At 45.0% G+C, this 22,300-nt stretch overlaps 1 protein-coding gene across 1 annotated transcript in view; it reads left to right on the forward strand.

Moving 5' to 3' along the window:
• The window catches only part of LOC137372639 (vitellogenin-like), an 80,392-nt gene that overhangs the window by 36,006 nt on the left and 22,086 nt on the right, over positions 1–22,300 (forward strand). The window contains exons 18-26 of the mRNA XM_068036611.1: positions 3,356–3,440; positions 3,602–3,787; positions 7,402–7,534; positions 12,218–12,437; positions 12,532–12,683; positions 13,904–14,134; positions 16,475–16,528; positions 18,976–19,068; positions 20,686–20,898. Coding sequence (XP_067892712.1) covers positions 3,356–3,440; positions 3,602–3,787; positions 7,402–7,534; positions 12,218–12,437; positions 12,532–12,683; positions 13,904–14,134; positions 16,475–16,528; positions 18,976–19,068; positions 20,686–20,898 — 1,367 coding nt within the window. The remainder of the gene's footprint in view (positions 1–3,355; positions 3,441–3,601; positions 3,788–7,401; positions 7,535–12,217; positions 12,438–12,531; positions 12,684–13,903; positions 14,135–16,474; positions 16,529–18,975; positions 19,069–20,685; positions 20,899–22,300) is intronic.

The raw sequence follows: 22,300 nt of genomic DNA on the forward strand, positions 1-22,300 counted from the left end.
AGCTGCATGGGAACACCATCACCTGCAAGTTCCCCACCAAGCCAGACACCATCCTGAATTGGAACTATATCGCTGTTACTTCACTGTCGCTGGGTAAAATCCTGGAACTCCCTTCCTAACAGCACTGTGAGTGTACCTACCCCACATGGACTACAGCGGTTCAAAAAGGCATATCACCACCACCTTCTCAAGGGCAATTAGGGATGGGCAATAAATGCTGGCTTTGCTAGCAATGCTCACATTCTGTGAATGAAAAGATTGGTGAAGTTTGAACACTTGAGCTCCAACTGCTAGTGCCATAATCACCAAATGTCAAACATTACGAAGGCCATTGGCCAATTGCAGTAGCTACAGCTTGCCTCATACTTTGCACCCTCTGTAAACATGAGGTCATCCTAACTCATCCATCGCCCTTGTTGTGCTTGTTGGCTTACATTGGCTCCCCATCCGGCACTGTCTCAATTTTTTATGCCTCAAATTTCAAATTTTCATATCCCTCCCCAGTCTCACCCCTACCTATCTCTATCACCTCCTACAGCTCTACAATTCTCTGAGATCTCTGTACTCCTCTGATCCTGGCCTCTTGCACATCCCCAATTTTAACCGCTATACCATTGGCGGCCCTGCCATCAGCTGGCTGAGCCCTAATCTCTCTAATTCCTCCTCTCCTCCTCCTCTCTACCTCACTCTTCTCTTTGGAGACACTTCTTAAAATCTTCCTTTCTAATCAAGCTGTTGGCCACTGTCCTAATGTCACCTTATGCGGGTCAGTGTCGAATTCTGAATGATAATGTTCCTGTGAAATGCCTTGAGACATTTTACTTTTTAATGACTAAAATAAAAGCAAAATACTGTGGATGCTGGAAATCTGAAATAAAAACAGAGAGTGCTGGAAATACTCAGCAGTTCTGGCAGCATCTGTGGAGCGAGAAACAGATTTAATGTTTCAGGTCTGTGACCTTTCATCAGAACTGGCAAAGGTTAGAAATGCAACAGGTTTTAAGCAAGTGAAGCTGGTGTGGGGGGGAAAGAGAACAAAAGGGGAGGTGTGTCTTAGGGCAGAGGCAGGAGAGATTCAGAGCTGGAGACAGTCGCTAAGGAAAGAGATGTGGCTGTGAAAACGAGTTTTGGTAGACACCTTATCAAACACCAGGAGGGAAATTGAAAGCAATGAAGGTGAACAGGGTAAAATAGACAAATGGAATTCCCATCGGAGAGAAGAACAGAACATCTCCAAGGTAGGCCCGCTTCTACCTCCTCCCAACATCCACAAACAGGACTGTCCCAGTCGAGCCATCGTTTCAGCCTGTTCCTGCCCCACTGAACTTATTTCTTTCCATCTTGACTCTATCTTTTCTTCTTGGTCCAGTCTCTTCTCACCTACATCCGCGACTCTTCGGACACCCTGAGTCATTTCAACAATTTCCAGTTTCCTGGTTCTAACCACCTCCTCTTCACTATGGACGTCTAATCTCTCTACACCTCCATCCCCTACCAGGTCTGAGGGCTCTCCACTTCTACCTTGAACAGCGGCCCAACCAGTCCCCATCCACCACCACCCTCCTCCGTCAGGCTGAACTTGTTCTCACATTGAAGAACTTCTTCTTCAAATCCTATGGGCTACATAGGATTTAAAAGGTGTTGCTATAGGTACTCGAATGGGTCCTGGTTATGCCTGTCTTTTTGTGGGGTATGTCGAACATTCTTTGTTCCAGTTTTACTGATTCCGGTACATTGATGACTGTATCGGTGCAATTTCCAGCTCTTGCCCTGAACTGGAAAACTTCATCAACTTTACTTCCAATTTCCACCTTTCTCTCACCTGTACATGGTCTACCTCCGACACTTCCCTTCCCGTCCTCGACTTCTCTGTCTCCATCTCTGGGGATAGGCTGTCCACTCGTATTCATTATAAGCCCACCAACCCCCACAGCTACCTCGAATACGCTTCCTCACACCCTGCCTCCTGTAAGGACTCCATTCCATTCTCCCAGTTTCTGCGTCTCTGACGCATCAGCTCTGATGATGCAGCCTTCCACAACAGCACTTCTGATATGACTTCTTTTTTCCTCAACTGAGGATTCAGCCACGCTGTGGTTGACAGGGCCCTCAGCCGTGTCCGGCCCATTTCCCGCACTTCTACCCTCACCCCTCCCCCTCCCTCCCCTTGTCCTCACTTTCCACCCCACCAGCCTCCACATCCAAAGGATCATCCTCCACCAATTCCGTCACCTCCAGCGTGATGCTACTACCAAACACATCTTCCTCTCCTCTCCCTTGTCAGCATTCAGAAGGGATCATTCCCTCCGCAACACCCTAGCCCACTCCTCCATTACCCCCAGCACCTCATCCCCTTCACATGGCACCTTCTCATTGCAATCGCAGGTGTAATACCTGCCCATTTACCTCCTCTCTCCTGACTATCCAAGGCCCCAAACACTCCTTTCAGGTGAAGCAGCGATTTACTTGTACTTCTTTCAGTTTAGTATACTGTATTCGCTGCTCACAGTGTGGTCTCCTCTACATTGGGGAGACCAAACGCAGATTGGGTGACTGCTTTGCGGAACACTTCTGCTCAGTTCACAAGCAGGATCCCGAGCTTCCAGTTGCTTGCCATTGCCTTTTGCTCTCATGCCCACGTTTCTGTCCTTGGCCTGCTGCAGTGTTCCAGTGATTTATATAGCAAGCTTGGAGAACAGCACCTCATTTTCCCATTAGGCACTCTACAGCCTTCTGGACTGAACATAGAGTTCAATAATTTCACAGCATGACTGGACTGCCCTTTTTTATTATTATGTTATTTTATTATGTTTTATCTTTTTTTTAACCATGTGCCTGCCTTAAACTTGTTTTTTCATGTTTGTGATTTTGGACAGAGCTGTTCATTATTCTGTCATTAACACTCTCTGTACTAATGCTTTGTCTTTCACCACATCATTAGCACACTCCCTTTGCCTTTGCCCCATGACCTCCTAGTAAGCTAATTTCTCTGGCCCTTTACCCTATCACGCACCTCCCTTTTTGTTCTCTTCCACCCCGCAGCACCTCACCCCCCACCCCTGCTTCACTTGCTTAAAACCGATTCACGTTAACTCTGCTTCTCTCCCCACAGATGCTGCCAGATTTGCTGAGTATTTACAGCATTTTCTGTTTTTATTAGTTTTTGATGACCTTGTTAAATGATGGAGCAGGCTGAAAGGGCATGGGGCTTACTCCAACTCTGTTTCTTATGCCCTTGTGTTCTTAAAGGCTATATATGAATGCAGTTATTGTTGCTAGAGAAGCATTTGATTATATATCAGGAAATAAAAGATGAAATTGTGACTGACACGTCTCACTCCCTTTTCTCAAATAGTTGATGCACATATCCCTTCTTCCATCTCTTCCTTTTCCCAATTGCTCAATGCCAACATTCAGGTGAAGGCTCAGCTCAAACCAAGGTAAGCATTTCAAAGCTCTTCTTTAAAGATATCTTAGGTTCCAAAGACTAGATGTAATATAATCCAAATTACCTAAAGAATTATTATTCAACAAAGTGATTTCATAATTTCAACAGTCTCTGCAGGTTTCCAATTGAATGTTTTCCTGTTATTTTTTTCAGTGTGGCTTTATATAGTAAAGCTGTCATGGGAATAAATATGCCCTTCATCCAGTCTGGTTTGGAACTCGAGGCAAACATCCATTCAGCTTTTCTTGTAGACATATCTGCGAAGATAAATGTTAAAGAAAGAAATTTGAAGATTGAGAGTGCAGCACCTCAGGAGGAGAATCAAATAATAAATTTCAAGTAACGAATACTACTTTTATATTTCTGTAATTGTCTTCCTTTATCCTTCTTGTTTGGAAAGACTATATCCTAGGATATAGAGGAAACTTTACTTTGCTGTAGCTCCCTGTATCACCCCTGTGCTTGGTGACCTACATTGGCAAAGTAACGACTCAACTTTAAAATTCTCATCCTTGTCTTCAAGTCCCACCATGGCCTCGCCCCACCCTATCTCTGCACCCTCTCCACAACCCTCCAAAGTATCTGCACTCCTCTAATTCTAGTCTCTTCAGTATCCCCGATTTTTATCACTCCACCATTGGCTGCCATGCCTTCAGCTGCCTGGGCCCTAAGCTCTGGAATTCCCTCCCTAAACTTTTCCACCTCTCTACATCTCTTTCCCCCTTAAAGAGGCTCCTTAAGACTTGCCTCTTTGACCAAGCTTTTGGCCATCGCCTTAGGCTCTGTGTCTAATTTTGCTTTATAACGCTCCTGTGAAGTGCCTTGGGAAGTTTTATTGTATTAAAGGTGCTATATAAGTCATGTAGTCATAAAGTCATTTACGGCACAAAAGGAGGCCACTCAGCCCATCAAGTCTATGCTGGCTCTCCAGGGAGCAATCCAGTCAGTCCCACTCCCCCACTTGATCCCCATAGTCCTGCAAGTCTATTTCCTCCAAGTGCCCATCCAATTTCCTTTGGAAATCATTGATTGTTTCCGCTTCCACATCCTCGTGGGCAGCAGGTCATTAGCACCTGCTGCATAAAAAAGTTCTTCCTCATATTCCCCCTGCATTTCTTGCCCGAAACCTTCAATCTGTGTCCCCTAGTCTCACTTATCTAAGTCTGTCATAATCTTGTACACCTCTATTAAATTTCCTCTCAATCGCCTTTGTTCTAAGGAGAACAATCCCAGCTTTTCCAACATAACCTTGTAACTGTCCCTGGAACCGTTCTGGTAAATCTCCTCTGCACCCTCTCAAGGACCTTCACACCCTTCCCAAAGTGTGGTGACTGGAACTGGACGCAATACTCCAGTTGGGACCTAACCAGAGATTTATAAATGTTCAACATAACTTCCCTGGTTTTGTACTCAATGCCTCTATTTATGAAGCACAAGATCCCATATGTTTTGGTAACCACTCTCTCAATATGTCCTGTCACCCTCAAAGATCGATGCACATGCAGCCCCAGGTCCCTCTGTTCCTGACTACTCTTTAGAACTGTGCCATTAAGTATATTTGCCTCTGTTCCTTTTGTAAAAAATGCATCACTTCACACTTGTCAGTATTAAATTCCATCTGCTATCTGTCTGCCCATTCTGCTAGCCTATCTATGTCCTGTTGCAGGCTGTTCATATCATCCTCACTGTTTGCCACACCTCCAAATTTTTTTTTATTATTCGATCGAGAGATGTGGGCATCGCTGGCTATGCCGGCATTTACTGCACATCTATAATTTCCTTTGAGAAGGTGGTGGTGAGCTGCCTTCTTGAACCACTGCAGTCCTTGGGATGTTGGTACACATTGTTAGGAAGGGAGTTCTAGGATTTTGACCCAGCAACAGTGAAGGAATGGGGATACAGTTCCATCAGGATGGTGTGTGGCTTGGAGGGGAACCTGCAGGTGACGGTGTTCCCATGCATCTGTTGCCCTTGTATTTCTAGGTGGTGGAGTTTGCGGGTTTGAAAGGTGCTGTTGAAGGAACCTTGGTGAGTTGCTGCAGTGCATCGTGTAGATGGTACACACTGCTGCCACTGTGCGTCAGTGAAGGAGGGAGTGAATGTTTGTGGATGGGGTGCCAATCAAAGTGCTTTGTCCTGGATGATGTTGAGCCTCTTGAGTGTTGCTGGAGTTGCACCCATCCAGGCAAGTGGAGAGTATTCCATCACACTCCTGACTTGTGCCCAGTAGATGGTGGACAGGCATTGGGGAGTCAGGAGGTGAATTACTCGCTGCAGAATTCCCAGCCTCTGTATTGCTCTTGTAGCCACAGCATTTATGTGGCTGGTCCAGCTCAATTTCTGGTCAATGATAACCTCCAGGATGTTGATAGTGTGGAATTCAGTGATCGTAATGCCATTGAACATCAAGGTGAGATGGTTAGATTCTCTCTTGTTGGAGATGGTCATTGCCTGGCACTTGTGTGGTGCGAATGTTGCTTGCCACTTATCACCCCAAGTTTGATGTCAGTGGAAAATTTTACTCTGTATTCCAAGATCCAAGTCATTTATATCTAGCCAAAAAAGCAGTGGTCCTAGCACTGGTCCTTGGTGAACATCACTGTCTATCATCGTCCAGTCTGAAAAACAACCATTTACCAAGACTCGCTGTTTTCTGCCCTTAAGACAATTTTTTACCCAGTTGCACACTGACCATCCTATTCCATGAGCTTCAATTTTGTCAACCAGCCTTTTATGTGGTACAAGTATACAAGTTGTTGTTGTGGTAGCTCCCCATGTGTAAATGTGGACGTCAAATGTAGGTAGACTATTTGCCAATGAACCTCGTCAAATTCGGACTCTGTCTATCCTTCACAATGTCCGCTTCAGTGCATTTCTACTGGTGATCAGAAAAAGGAAATTGCTAACCAGTTTCTGCCTCACTTTTGCCCGGTTTGGGGGGAGCAGAGGTTGGTCGTTATGAGTAGTCGAAGCCAATGACACTTTCCTCACTCAGCACTGACTGGAGATTAAACGTGAAACTTGCTCGGTCAGTACAGCGCAGTACCAAATCACCAAATGTATTTAATTACCAAGTCTTCAGAGGAGCTTTATTTATTTAACTGATAAAAAACTAAACATAGCATTGACTGGAGAAGCTGGGATTGTTCTCCTTAAAGAAAGGCTAAGGGGAGATTTGGTAGAAGTGTTCAAAATTGTGAGGGGTCTTGAAAGAGTACATAAGGCAAAACTGTTTCCAGTGACAAAAAGTACAGCTTTGCAGGTGGCAGGACAAGTTGAGAAAGCAGTTAAAAATGCAAATGGGATCCTTGGCTTTATAAACAGAAGCATTTAGTACAAAAGTGAGGAAATTATGCTAACCCTTTATAAATCACTGGTTAGGCCCCAGCTGGAGAACTGTGCCAGTTCTGGGCATCATACTTTAGGAAGGATGCCAAGGCTTAGAGAGGGTGCAGAAGAGATTTACTGGAATGGTACCAAGGTTGAAAGACTTCAGTTATAGGGAGATACTGGAGAAATTGTGATTGTTCTCCGTAGAGCAGAGAAGATTAAGAGACAATTTGACAGAGGTGTTCAAAATCATGAAGAGTTTGATAGACTAAATAAGGAAAGACTGCTTGCAGTGGCAGGAGGGTTAGTAACTAGAGGACACAGATTTAACATAATTGTCCAAAAAAACAAAGGCAACATGAGGAAACTCACAGAGAGTCACTATGATCTGCTATGTGTTGCCTGAAAGGGTGGTGGAAGCAGATTTAATAGTACTTTCAAAAATGAATTGAATTAATACTTGAAGTGGTAAAGCGGATCCTGGGGAAAGAGTAGGGGAGTCGGCGTAATTGGATAGCTCTTTCAAAGAGCCAGCACAGGCACGATGGGACAAATGACTTCCTTCTGTTCCTTCTCATTCTGTTGATATATTGTTGATGACCAAAATTATATTTAACCTACAGATCGGAGGTTTTTGCTGTTTCAAGAAATATTGAGAATTTGGCTGCAGCAAAATTGACGCCGATTTTACCTGAAACAAAAGAACCGAGCATTACAAGTCAAAAGTTCAAGTCATCATGGCACAGTCAGATTATTGTAAGTTTACATTAAATAGCATGAACTAAGCCTTAACTGTAGGTGTCTATTGTTGTGGACTTTGCTTGTGTCTTGTCACACAAAGGTTAGTAGAAATCTCCTGCCAAAAGGCTATGGATGCCGAGGGACGAGTGGAGCTTTATAGCCTTGGGGACATTAAATTTCCATTAGGTAGGAGGATTACAAGACAATTTTTATCTGGCAAAATAAATATGGTTGCAATGTAATCCATTTATTGCGTTTGGCCAAATTAACAAAAATGCAGGGCTGAATGTTCTGCTCTTGTTGAAGGCGAGATCATTGGCGTGGGGGTGGGGGGGGAAACATGTTGGGGGCGGGCTGGAGAATCCCCGCAGAGCCGTCCGCCATGGAACCCAGTGTTGTAACGCCCTTTTCCGATTTTGTTGGAGGTGGGAAGGCACCATGGCAGTTTTGTTGCCCCAATGCGATGGCATCATCATTTAAATATTTTACATACTGATTTAAATACATTTGAATGTCATTCTCCGCAATCCAACGAAGCGTTCTCAATTTTATCTTTGATATGCGGCACTCATGTGCCTTCAGTTTCTCGGCTTTCAAAAGCTGGTGCCACCGAGGCGAGAGTATTTGGTGCCTCGAAAGGGAAGGTAACCTCGCCGTGGTTTTTTTCAGGAGAAGTGGGGTTTGCAGCTGACATTGCCATTATGTTGTATCTGCAAGGGGATTGTGTGTGATGTGGGGGAGGGGATCTCTGCATGGGGATTGTGTGTGATGTGGGGGAGGGGATCTCTGCATGGGGATTGTGTGTGATGTGGGGGAGGGGATCTCTGCAAGGGGATTGTGTGTGTTTAGGGGGGATCTCTGAAAATGTATAGGCTATGTTTGACAGAGGGTAATGGGGGCCCATCAGAGGGAAATGTAAATGATGTTGGTATGGTTGTGAAGGCTCACACTTTCGGAAATGTCAGACCAACACTGATCTCAACTATAGAGCTACTGCAGGCATCCTGCAGAGCTAAAATTGACAAACTCAGGGAGGCATCACTGAACAATGGGGCCACCCTTGCTCTGACATCTGACATGGTTGCCTGGTGGCTTTTTAAAAATTCTTAAACGGGATGTGGGCATTGCTGGCTAGACCAGCATTTATTGCCCATCCCTAATTGCCCTTGAGAACATGGTGGTGAGCTACCTTCTTGAACCACTGCAGTCCATGTTTGATAGGTACACCCACAGTGCTGGTAGGAAGGGAGTTCCAGGATATTGATCCAGCGACAGTGAAGGAACGGCGATATAGTTCCAAGTCAGGATGGTGCGTGGCTTGGAGGGGAACGCTGGTGGTGGTGTTCCCATGTGTCTGCTGCCCTTGTCCTTCTAGGTGGTAGAGGTCGCAGGTTTGGAAGGTGCTGTCGAAGGAGCCTTGGTGAGTTGCTGCAGTGCATCTTGTAGATGGTACCTTCTTGTTGATGGAGAGATTTAATTCAAAACACAGGAGTATTGCCTGAATACACGGCTGCTCAATGCTCAGAGAGACTATATGCAGGGCTGGCAACCTTTTAAAGATGGTGCCAACAGCTGCTCCAACATTATTTGACACCATGAATGCTGTCATGCCACATAATTGGGCCGTCTCCATGATGCAAAATGGCCAACTGTGTAATCGTGGCAGCACAGCCACTGACATCACATGTGGGACCTCCGCCGTTTTGCACACCTGCTGCTGCTCCCAATGTCAGGCTCATAATAATCCAGCTCACAATGTCTTCCAGCAGTCTGTATGTAAAGAAATAAATGCAATTATCCCTTTTCTTCCTGGGTAAAGAGATAACCTTCACCAATCCTTTCATTTCAACCTCGGCTCAACAAATTGTAAAGAAAAGTTCAAGATCTTTGTAGGTTCCTAGTCACGCACCCTGTCCCTGCTGATTCATTATGGCATGACAAGTGTTAGGTGAATACCTCCCTGAAATGATGCCAGATACGAATTTGTTTATCATGCTGACCTATTGCCCCACTTCCTGGGCTGGATTTTATAAGCTTGCGGCTGATCTCGGCAGTGAGCTTCAAAGCTGGCAGCCTGCCCGTGTGGGCCGTACTCCAAAGAGTGCGACAGCTCATTTAAATAGCCGGGGCGGGCCCTCCCCCATCTTGTGGAGGGGGGGTGCGGGCTGTCCGTTCCCGGTGATGGTGTCAGCTGTCTGTGCTCAGGCGCTGCCGCCATTTCTAAAGGGCTGTTAGCCCTACTGGCATATTTAAATATTTTAAAATAGATTGAATGAAATTAAATAAATACATTTCTTTTGCCCCTCCCCCACCCCATAACAATTAAATTAATTATTTGCCTTTGCCCCCAAAAACACTTACCTTTACCATCTGACCTTCCCCGCACTCTGCACAAACTTTAAACTACAACCCTTCCCACCATCCCCTACACCCATGATGTTAATTTGACCCTGTCCCCCCCTCAATCCCTCGGACTGATAAACTTACCTCCTTCCGCCTCCCCACCAGCGTTGCGTGTTGCACCTTGTCTGCCAGGTTGTGGATCCAAAGGCGCGGGAGCTCCAGCCGCCAGGCCGACGATCACGGCGGGCCATCTTCAGGTCCCCTCCTGCCATGGATCCCGACGTCGAGGTCTCCTTAAAATCCAGCCCCCTATCTCAAGACTGTCTTGCTATCTCATTTCACAGTGCGGCCACAAAAATAAGTCAATCCGCATGAATCACACATTCTGCAACCTCGGCAGAAACAAAAGAGCAAACAGTCAGCTAAATTGTCCCCCGTCAAATTAAACTTTAAAACAACCTGGGATTGAACTATTTCAACCATTTTCATTATTTTGAGCTACAGTAGAAATCCACAAGCCATTTCTAATCATATGAGATTAAACCAAATTCAAACCCGACATATTTATGTATCCATGAGTAGAGTACCTGACAGCATCAAAAGATATGGAGCAAAGGTAGAACATAGGACCATAGGAAATAGGAGCAGGAGTAGGCCATTCGGCCCCTTGAGCCTGCTCTACCATTCAACTAGAACATGGCTGATCTTCTACCTCAAAGCCATTTTCCTGCACTATCCCCATATCCCTGGATATCTTTAATATCTAGAAATCTGTCGATCTCTGTCTTGAATATACTCAATGACTGAGCCTCCACAGCCCTCTGAGGTAGCGAATTCCAAAGATTCACCACCCTCTGGGTGAAGAAATTCCTCCTCATCCCAGTCCTCAATGGCCTACCTCTTATTCTGAGACTGTGTCCCCTGCTTCTAGACCCCTCCAACCAGGGGAACATCCTTCCTGCAACAACCCTGTCAAGCCCTGTAAGAATTTTGTCTGCTTCAGTGAGATCATCTCTCATTCTTGTAACCTCTAGAGAATAGAGGCCCAATCTCCTCAATCTCTCCTCATAGGACAATCCTGCCATCCCAGGGATCAGTCTAGTAAACCTTTGTTGCATGCCCTCTATGGCAAGTATATCCTTCCTTAGGTAAGGAGACCAAAACTGTACACAATACTCCAGGTATTGTCTCACCGAGGCTCTATACAATTGCAGCAAGACTTCTTTACTGCTGTATTCAAATCCTCTTGTAATAAAGGCCAACATACCATTTGCCTTCCTCATTGCTTGCTGCACCTGCATATTTGCTTTCAATGATTTATGAACATGGACACCCAGGTCCCTTTGAACATCAACACTTCCCAATCTCTCACTGTTTAAGAAATACTCTGCATTTCTGTTTTTCCTACCAAAGTGGATAACTTCACATTTTTCCACATTATATTCCATCTGCCATGTTCTTGTCCACTCACTTAGCCTGTCTAAATCTCCTTGAAGCCTCTTTGTATCCTCCGCACAACTCTCATTCCCACCCAATTTTGTGTCATCAGCAAACTTGGAAATATTACATTTGGTCCCCATATCCAAATCATTGATACAGATTGTGAATAGCTGGGGCCCAAGCACTGATCCTTGTGGTACCCCACTAGTCACAGCCTGCCAACCTGAGAATGACCCGTTCATTCCTACTCTCTGTTTTCTGTCCGTTAACCAATTCTCAATCCATGCCAGTATATTACCCCCAATCCCATGTGCTGTAATTTTTAAAATTATCTCCTGTGTGGGACCTAATTGAAAGCCTTCTGAAAGTCCAAATATGCCACATATTTGGTTTCCCCCTTTCTGTTCTGCTTGTTACTTCCTCAAAAAACTCTAACAGGTTTGTCAAACATGATTTCCCTTTCATATCCATGTTGACTCTGCCCAGTCCTACCGTTATTTTCTAAGTGTCCAGTTATCCCATCCTTTATAATAGATTCTAGCTTTTTACCCATGACTGATGGCAGGAAAATAGAATAGAAGTGTAGATCAGTCATGATCTAATTGAGTGGGGGAGCAGGCTTGAGGGGCTGAATGGCCTCTGCCTGTTCCTATTGTTCCTACTCCTGTTTGTGTTCTTATATATTAGTTGGTGTACAGATAAAATGAGTCAACTTGCATTTGTACAACACCTTTCATATCCTCAGGAATGGCAAGTGGTTCCACTGGCAATGGACTACTTTGGAAAGGTAGTCAGTTGTAGTTATATGCTTTTTTTCCCAAATGCCTGACCAGTTGCGATATAAAATCATGTGACAAGAAAAATAAATCTCCTGCCACTCTCACCAGTGAATTGTTTTTGCTTGTTTATCTACAGCCAGAGCTTTATTCAGGAATAATAGCAGATGGAGTTGAGTTTCATCATGAAGCGCCACGATTGGCACCAAGGCCCACAGTAACTAACGGTTGTACAAGAATGACTACATTTGGCTTTGAGGTGTGTCTGAATGCAAAAATGGCAAGTGCTGTTTTCGTTCGCCATAGTCCACTCTACAGGCTGATCGGAGTCCACCACGCCAAAGTTTTAATCAGACCAGGTGAAGATATGGCAAAAAGATCTTCCACTGTGATCAATGTTACTCATTGCACACAACACACAATTTTTAACAAAACCTTTCTTTTGTTTTCCAGTCCAGCCAGAGACGAAAATTGAAAGGTTGCTGCTCGAAATACAGACAGGCCCCAAAGCAGGATCCAAAATGATTCGACTTCTAGAGAAAGAGGAACAGCTATCTGAAAGAATCCATAGCCACGTGGTCCTGTTGAAGGAAACCCGCTCACAGGTACCACATCAACCTATTATGTCATTAACACATTTGTTGAAGCTTGAAATAACACTTCCAATTTTAACAAACAGTTGCATTTATATAGCAGCTTTCACAACTTCCGGATGATCCAAATCACTTTACAGCCAATTAAATACCATTTTGTGGTGCAAGCACTGGAAGTGAGAATAGGAGAGGGGAGGAAGTGAGTGTTTGTTATATCTTTACAATGCCCTTTGTGGATTGTAAAAAAAGTGTAGGTTGAGGAAAATGGACTTTTCCTCCCTTTCTGGATCACAGTATTATAGCACAGTCTAGGTATTATGGGGGAGGGGATTTTGGTTGCTGGGGCAGTGGGGAAAGTGATGAGTATCCACCTCACCATTATAGACTTCTTACAAAATGATAAACTGATGCCAACTTTGATCTGATTCAATGCCACATTAGAGAAATGAAGCCAATGTTATGTTTCACACCCTCACCATTGTGGAGCTTGTATGTCAGATCTCTTGAAGGAATTCAAATGTCATAGAGTCTATTGGCAAGTCCACTAGGATTTTCAAATCCTCAGTCAATTAAAGGCCAGATGGTGGGCTAGCCATCCAGTTAGGGACGATGGGTGGGCTCCCAATGCTGGAGGGTCAATGGGAGGCCCTCCAGCACTCAATGACCATCAGTCCCATCAGCCAAGGTGGGAGTTACCGATCTGAAGACGGAGAGAGAGAGAAATGGAGAAGGCCAGGTAATTTTTTAAAAGTCACAACTGCCTGGCCATGATCCTGAAGGGGTAACCCCCTCCCAGGAATGGCCAGTGGCCGCACCTGTGGCCTGGCGACCATTATGGGTCCGGGGAGGGTGGTCCCTCACGTGATTCATCCTGCCTCACCCCCCCCCCCCAACCACCTTCCACCCTGAGCCCACCATGTTGGCCAGGACGTGGCCTGCCCGCATTGTCAATTGGAAATTCCAATCGGTGTGGGAACAGCACCTTAATAGCCCCGTATTTGCCAATAATTGTCCTCAATTCGACCCCGAGCCATCCTCATTCAAAATGGCCCGGGGTCAGGATCGTGGTGCTGCTTCAAATTGCACACCTGCCTGCCTCTGATCCAGACCCACAAACGGATTTAAAAATCCAGCCCAGAGAGTCGTAGAAACATTTTGTTTTTTGTTGCTTTAATCTCTGTGATGGGATACGGAAATCTGCCTTATTTCCTGAAATGGTATCTTGTTTACAGGCTAGAATGCAAAACCACACTTGGACTAAAGGTTCCTCGTCCAGTTCGCCTTCCCGACACTCCTCAGGAAACAGGCCCACCTCTCGAAGCTCTTCATTGTCGAGTGACCAATCACTCAATCGGCACCACAACACTCACCATAAGGACAGCCGACCGGGTCAGATATCCAAAAAGCGAAATAACAGCACAGATCATCGTCCCAGCTCCAGCACCAGCGCATACAATAGATGGGTACAGATTCTTTTACTTATCCATTTTCAGAAGCTTCAGTTTTGAAACGGTTGCAGACTTGTAGGGGAGGACTGGGTTATTAACTTCTCTGTGTGTGTGCACTGGGAACAGTATTTAAGATTTGAGGCAGGGTTCGATTGGGTAAAGGAGTGGGGAAGCCTGAATGTTTTAGTCTGTCATCTCAGCAGTTGAGTATGCTTTCCTGGTTTGTTACACTGAGCTGCCTCTGGCTTAACCTCCCCTCCTACTGGGATGTGGTTTCTTCTGATGGGAGGAATGAGGAACAGGCACGGTTGTCCCAATGGGAAAAAGCCAAAACTATGAGCTTCAGTTACAGACAAAAGCCCGAATACCACATCCTTTGATCAACATATGTCTCCTACAAGTTTAATCCGCACGTTAGTTAACGCTTCACCGCACTGAGCACGCACCTTCTTCCTAATTAAACATCTTAAATTGCATCCTGGCTGATTGCTTCCACTCGTAGGTTGAGACAGCACAGAAGGAGGCCATTCGGCCCATCATGCCTGTGACATGCACACATTCTCGTCATGTCCTGCATCCAACCGTGCTGAACAGCAGTACAGGAGCCAACAAAAGAACAAAGAACAAAGAACAGTACAGCACAGGAACAGGCCATTCGGCCCTCCAAGCCTACGCCGATCTTGATGCCTGCCTAAACTAAAACCTTCTGCACTTCCGGGGCCCATATCCCTCTATTCCCTTCCTATTCATGTATTTGTTAAGATGTCTCTTAAACGTCGCTATCGTATCTGCTTCCACCACCTCCCCCGGCAGCAACTTCCAGGCACTCACCACCCACTGTGTAAAACCAAGAATGATCCAGCCATCTAGCCAATCCTTACTTGTGGAGTCTATAAGTAGACTCAGCTAGCATGGTCTATGGCCGCAGACATTGGAAAGTCAGTCACGGTCTTCCTAGACTACCTATACCCACTTGATGCAGCATTCAGGCTTATGTAGATCTTATTGCTAACTGCAAGAAGGTAACTGTGTTAACTGGAAACCATTCTGGCCAATTCAGTACTGCATATGTGCAAACATCTGCACCATACGACAGAGCAATATGTAAATAGGTCTGTAAATGTTGTGAAAGGTTTGTAAGTGGAAAAATAAGATTAAGCTCCCGTGCAGTTTTGTGGATTGTTTAGGTTGCTAGGCAATGAATTGGAATTTTGAGTTGCCAGGCACATAACAGAAATATTCATTTATCTGGTCTGACATTCACTTTTGTGGAATTTGTGGCTCTTCGTTAATCTGCCTGAAATTGTTGGAATTACTGGGTAAATTTAGCAATTCGGGCTGGCAGTGGTGACAGCTGGGTGGGGGGGTGGGGTGAGGGGCATGCTCAAAGGGCAAGCAGGTCAGATATTGCAGCTACAGTGAAAGAATGTCCTGACTGGAGCTGGGTCAGGGGAATTGCTAAATTATCATACCTCTATTATTTAGCCACGCATTGTTAGTTGTGACATATAAATGTATCTTCATCCTTGTTTCAGCGTTTCAAACTGTTCACACTATTCTTGAACCAGAGATCGAATGGTTTTTTCTGAGCCTGGACATTTAAGCCTGAATTTGTTGCGGCCGCCCACTTAATAGAGACAGCAGAAAAATATGCCCTCCCCTTGAACTGAATTGAGGCCTGTTGCCACTTCTCCACCTCGATCTTAAATTTCCTCCAGCCCCCCACTCCCCGCACACCCACACCAGGAAGGCGAATGGCCACCTGGGTTCCCCACAGATTCAATTGAAATTCAAGGTGGGGCCTAGATTTCCTGCCTGGTTTCTTTTATCAATGCTGCTGCCTCTGCCAGCCTTAGGTGACTGTTACTGGTAGACGCCGGGACAGCGAAGGCTAATACTCCCCTCGGTAACTGGAGGGATAGAAAAGGCCCAGTAGTGTCCTCCTCTCCCTTTCCCACATAGGCTACAAGTACTGACTTGCTGAAGGCCTCAATTCAGTTCAAGGGGAGGGCAGGATACAGTAAAAACATTGCCGTGCCCTCGTTAAAGCTATTTCCATTCCCCCAAATTCCAGGATAACAGTGGAGTCGCTCTTGGTGGCGATGGTTTTGCTGACAGCTAATGAGCTCCAACTCAGGAAACTAGGCCAGGATCACGGCTCAGGAGTAACAGACAGGAGTCCGGCCCCAGCCGTATCGGGCAGGATTAAGAAAATCTAGGCCTTGGTCTGTAAGGAAGGCTGTGATTTTTCCATTTATATGTATACCAAAGTGGTGGTGATTACCACATGAGTATAATTTGATGGATTCTGTAGAAACGATTGAGTGATATTATCTTAAAAACATATTTTCACAGGGAATAACCCAGGAGTTCATGGAACTTGAGTTCAAAACAGTTCAAAACAGAGAGGTAAGATAATATTCTGCCTTGATATTTCAAGTTTATAATTTCTTTCCTGTGTATTCCCACTCCAGAGACTTGCAGTTCCGTCTTTCGGATGTTAAATTGAGGCCCTGTCTCCCCCCCCCCCCCCCCCCCCCCGACCACCCCGCCAGCACCACATGTGGTTGTAAAAGATCCCACGTCCACTATTTCAAAGAAGAGCAAGGAGATTATCCCCAGTGTCCTGGGGCCAATATTTGTCCCTCAATTAACATCATAAAAACAGATTATCTGGTCATTATCACATTGCTGTCGATGGGAGTTTGCTGTGTGTAAACTGGTTGCCACATTTCCTGCAATAATGATCATGCTTCAAATGTACTTCTTTGGCTGTAAAATGTCATGATGTCATGAAAGGCGCTATATCAATGCAAGTCCTTTTCTTTGAAAGTAAATTTATGTAACTTTTCAAAAATTGACACACTGTAGCTTGTTTCCCCTAAATTAAAATAATCTCAGTGACTCACAAACCTTTTCAGACTGCATGCACCTTTACTTCATCCCTAATGTTTAAATAGTGTTACGACTAGTCGAGGAAGGGGTCTAAGGGTCCCTCACAGCCTTCACCTGGTCTTACTGTAACAGGGTTTAATTTTAAACACACCATGTTTTTAGCTCCCCCTTGGTGAATCCTTGTTCACTGTTTTCTAATTATAAGGCAAAGAAACCAGCACAAACTGGCTTTCTTAGGTTTAAAGAAGAAAGATGGAAATTTTGTTAAACTTAAACTCTAATTCGGTTAACGGCTACAGATATACGACCCGCCCACACTCGCATGCATATGCAATACACACATGCAGATAGAGATAGAAAAGAGCAGAAGAAAAATAAAGAGGAAAAGTTTGAGGCAATATCTGAAGAGTTTTTGTTACAGTTCTTCGAGCTCACTGTAGAGTCCTTGATTGTAAGGAGATCTTGCTTTTCGTTGGGGCGCAGTATTCTTAAACCTTGTTCGCTGGAGGAGACTTTTTTCTTTTGGGGTTCATGTGACTTCAGTAGATTCAGAGGCTTGTGAGAAAGAGATGGGAGCAGACAGGAGAGATCTTATCAGTCCAGGAGCAAACAGACTGAGTTCAAACTGTTTGTACAATTCAGAAAAACCCAGGTTGCAAGCAGGTTAGTCATGTGACGAACTGTTCTGACCACATTTTGGATTGTATCACCTTAGCAGTCTCTGAAATGCTCCTCTTGCACACAATACCTGGTGATCAAGGTCCATTGTAGGTTGAATGTGTCAAGGAATGGTCCTTTATCCTTCCAAGCACTGGCTGTTAATATGCGAATGCCTTTTCCAGCCACGACTGATCTGTTTAACAAGTCCTTTCTTCACTCCAGTAACAGTTTAAAATCAATGCTTATGACAAAATTAATGTGCCTCATTCTTGACAGATGGGGGCCTAGCATGACAATAGGTTGCTCTGTTGTCCTTTGGCTAGCACAGAAAAAGCCCTGTAAAAGCAGGGTTCCTCTTTCATCCATTATTTCACTGCTGCTGTCTTTTAATTCTGAGTAGCACAAGTAGTTGCACAAACCCTCGAAACCCTCAATCATAGCATCATTGTGTGTGCTATTTTCTGCACTTATGTATTCATTAAAAAACACACCTTTTAAACCTGTTTTAATCATTTATTTTAATTTAAAAAATATGGTGGTGGGTGAACGTGCTAAATTTGAAAGGTTTTTAGGATATTTGCACCTGCATTAATAGAAGCGACCAATCAAAAAAAACGAGAATGGCAAAAGGAAAAATACGCAGCATTAAATAAATGTATCACATACCTTCAGCTTCTTGACAAAGAAAGAAAACAAAGACTTCATTTATATAGCACTTTTCACGACCACTGAACATCTTAAAGTGCTTTGCAGACAATGAAATAATTTTGAAATGTAGTCAATGTTGTAACATAGGAAACGCAGCACTAATTTTACACACAGCAAATTCTCACAAACAGCAATGTGATAATGACCAGATAATCTGTTTTTTGCGATGTTGATTGAGGGATAAATATTGTCCAGGACACTGGGGAAAACGCCCCTGCTTTTCTTCAAAATAGTGCCATGGAATCTTTTACATTCATCAAAGCAGGCAGATGGGGACTCAGTTTAATGTTGCATCTGAAAGACAGCACCTCCAACAGTTCAGCACTCTCTCAGTACTGCATTCGAGTGTCAGCCTTGATTTTTGTGCTCAAGTCACGGAGTGGGACTTGAACCCAGAACCTTATTGATGTTAAGGCAAGAGTGCCACCTGCTGAGCCACGAAAATATTGTGCACTCCTTCACTGGAAAAACATTTAACAAAAACAAAATGCTGTATAATTAATGTAACTTTCAGAGATGTGATGGTGTTTTTTCCTGCTGCATGATCTGTTCTTTCGTGCACCAATCTGTCATTTTTAACTTTGTGAATTCAGCACACAGGTGGAAGGCAATCTGCTGGGACCAGGCCAAGCTCCAAGCGAAGACACAGACAGAGTAGCAGTAGCAGCAGACAATCTTCTGAGCAGGTTAGTCTTGCACTGAACAGCCTTTATCTCTGGCAGGTTAGAATGCAAACGGATATATAAAGTTCTGGTTAGACCACAGTCGGGACTACTGCATTCAGTTGTGGGCTTTGCACCTTGGGAAGGATACATAGTGAAAGCTGTAAATCACAGAAGTCTTAGGAACTGCCAGCAGGGGCCTTATTTTCAAAATGGCCATTGAATATGGTGTAAAAATTTTCAGTAGAATCGGGAGTTCTATATCCAGTACCTGATAAACCACTCGATCCCGAGGACAGAGCACTCCCAAGCATCGATCCCAATGGTAGGGCAGTTTCCCTACCACTATGCATGCTGGGTAAAGAGCTCTCCATTCCAGAAAAGCTGTTTCTTGCACAAATTCCACTGCTGCCTTGTAATGACCGACAAACATCGACCACACAAGGGGCAGAAAGGAAGTAAGCTGCAAGGGGAAGCACCAGTGATCCCGACTCCGTGAAAGAGCTTGATGCATTGAAAGCTGTCCGTAGTTCATTATTTACCAGTATCTGTGGTTCCAGGGTGCCTTGTATATTTACCATGTATGTAATTTGACTCCGTCAATAAGAGTCAGCTGTTTTTTGTAGCAGTGTCCGTTTATACAATTTTAACTGTCTTGGCCTTGGAGAGGGTGCAGTACAGATTCTGTAGAATGTACAAGGGCTGCCGAGGTTAAATTACGAGGATGGGTTCCAGGGACTCAGTTTGTATTTCCTTGTGATTAGGGGATTAAGGGGTTATCTAATTGAAGTATTTAGATAATTAAAGGAGTTGACAGGGTAGATCAAGAGACATTATTTGGGGGATTCCAGAACAAGGGGGAATAACCTTAAGATTAGAGCTAGGCTGTTCAGGGGTGATGTCACACAAAGGGCAGGATTTTTCGGCCGCATTAGGGGCTGGCACGGAGGCAGGTGGGTGCTAACAATAGCGCCTGCGTGCTGGTTCCCCAGTTCCATCCCAGAGGCAGGATGGAGGGGCCGAGGGTGGCATCAGGGCTACCCGTACTTAACCTGCTTAAGGGCCTATTAAGACCAATTGCAGGAGGCCGACTGGGGTTTTCCAGTTGACCTCCAGGTCCCCAAAGGTGGTGGGGGACAGTGCAACTGCCTGGAGGTGGCACCCCAGTGGCAGACTGGGAAGCCAGTGCTCCAGACATGCTTAAAGGCCCTCCCTACCTGCCGGGCTTCAGTTGGAGCTGCAGGCCACCTTGTGGAGGGACTTCCCTCCACCCCACAGTGCTGGCCCAGCTGCAAAGGCCTTTTTAAAATGTTAAATTTGAAACATTTGAAGCGAGGGCGCCTCCATTTTGGGGTTCCCTCTCTCTCTCTCACACTCACCTGCTCCCGAGCTGAAGGGCCTCCTATTGGCCCTCCAACTTTGAGAGCCCCACCCACCGTCCTTAATTGGATGGCGAGCCTGCCCTCTGGGCAGTAATTGGCCAATTCAGGGAAAATCACAGGTGTTTCCCCACACAGTGTCGGCTTCTGAGCCCCATTTGAGCCTGATGGAGGGTTCGGAGCCCACAGGAAAATTCTTCCCATGATGCTTGTTTGGTTGCCTACTAATTCGTTTTATGTTAATGTTTGTTTGCAATTCTAGCGCGATCTCATTGGAGACATAGGTGCTCCGTCACTCATCATCCTTGCTCGAGTTAGAAGGACTGACAGCAAGCAGCAAGGTTATCAGCTCACTGGCTCTGTGGATCGTTCTGATGGCAGGCCTAAAATAAACCTGCGTATTGTTGAGCTGCAGGAAGATAGCAGGTGGAAAATGTGTATCGATGCTGGCATCCCTAAAGCACACAAAGCAATGGTAATGTATAAATCATAGAATGATACAGCACAGAAGGAGGCCATTCGGTCCATCATTCCTGTGCCAGCTCTTTGCGCTATGCAAATAATTCCATTGCCCTGCTCTTTCCCCATAGCCCTGCAAATTATCCAATTCCCTTTTGTAAGTTACGATTGAATCTGTTTCCACCACTGTTTCAGGCAGTGCGTTCCAGATCACAACAGCTCGCTGTTTAAAAAAAATTCTCCTCATCTGCCTCCCCGTTTCTTTTCCTACTTCCAGCCCTCATAGAGTCAGAGTTATTTACGGCACAGAAGGAGGTCATTCGGCCCATCAAGTCCATGCCGGCTCTCCATGGAGCAATCCAGTTGGTTCCATTCCCCTGCACGATCACTGTCACCCTGCAAGTTTATTTCCTTCAAGCGCCCATCCTATTTCCTTTTGAAATCACTGATTGTCTCCACTTCCACCACCTTCGTAGACAGCGAGTTCCAGGTCATTACCACTCGCTGCATAAAAACGTTCTTCCTCATATTCCCCCTGCATCTCTTGTCCAAAACCTTCACTCTGTGTCCCCTAGTCCTTGTACCTTAGTTAATGGGAACAGTTTCTCCTTGTATAACTTGTCGATGCCTGTCATAATCTTGTACACCTCTATCAAATCTCCCCTCAATTTCCTTTGCTCCAAGGAGAACAACCCCAGCTTTTCCAACCTAACCTTGAAACTAAAATCCCTCATTCCTGGAACCATTCTGGTAAATCTCCTCTGCACCCTTTCAAGGATCCTCACATCCTTCCTAAAATGTGATGACCAGGACATACGAATTAGAACCAGGTGTCGGCCACTCAGCCCTTTGAACCTGCTCCACCATTCAATAAGATCATGCATGGCTGATCTGATTGTAATCTCAGCTCCACATTCCCGTGCACCTCCAATAACCTTCTACCCCCTTGCTTGTCAAGAATCTATCTACCTCTGCCTTACAAATATTCACTCTGCTTCCATCACCTTTTGAGGAAGAGAGTTCCAAGACTCACCACCAGAACTGGACACAATACTCCAGTTGGGGCCTAACCAGAGCTTTATAAAGGCTCAGCATAACTTCCCTGCTTTTTTACACAATGCCTCTATTTATGAAGCCCAAGATCCCATATGCTATGCTAACCACTCTCTCAATATGTCCTGCCACCTTCAAAGATCGATGCACATGCACCCCCAGGTCCCTCTGTTCCTGCACACTCTTTAGAACTGTGCCATTACGACTAAATTGCCTCACCTTATCCCTTCTGCCAAAAGGCATCACCTCACACTTACCTGTATTAAATTCCTTCTGCCACCTGTCTGCCCATTCTGCTAGCCTATCTATGTCCTGTTGCAAATGGTTTGTATTATCCTCAATGTTTGTCATACCTCCAAGTTTGG

Source organism: Heterodontus francisci, chromosome 8 (genome assembly GCF_036365525.1).
Source record: "Heterodontus francisci isolate sHetFra1 chromosome 8, sHetFra1.hap1, whole genome shotgun sequence".
Lineage (NCBI taxonomy): Eukaryota > Metazoa > Chordata > Chondrichthyes > Heterodontiformes > Heterodontidae > Heterodontus > Heterodontus francisci.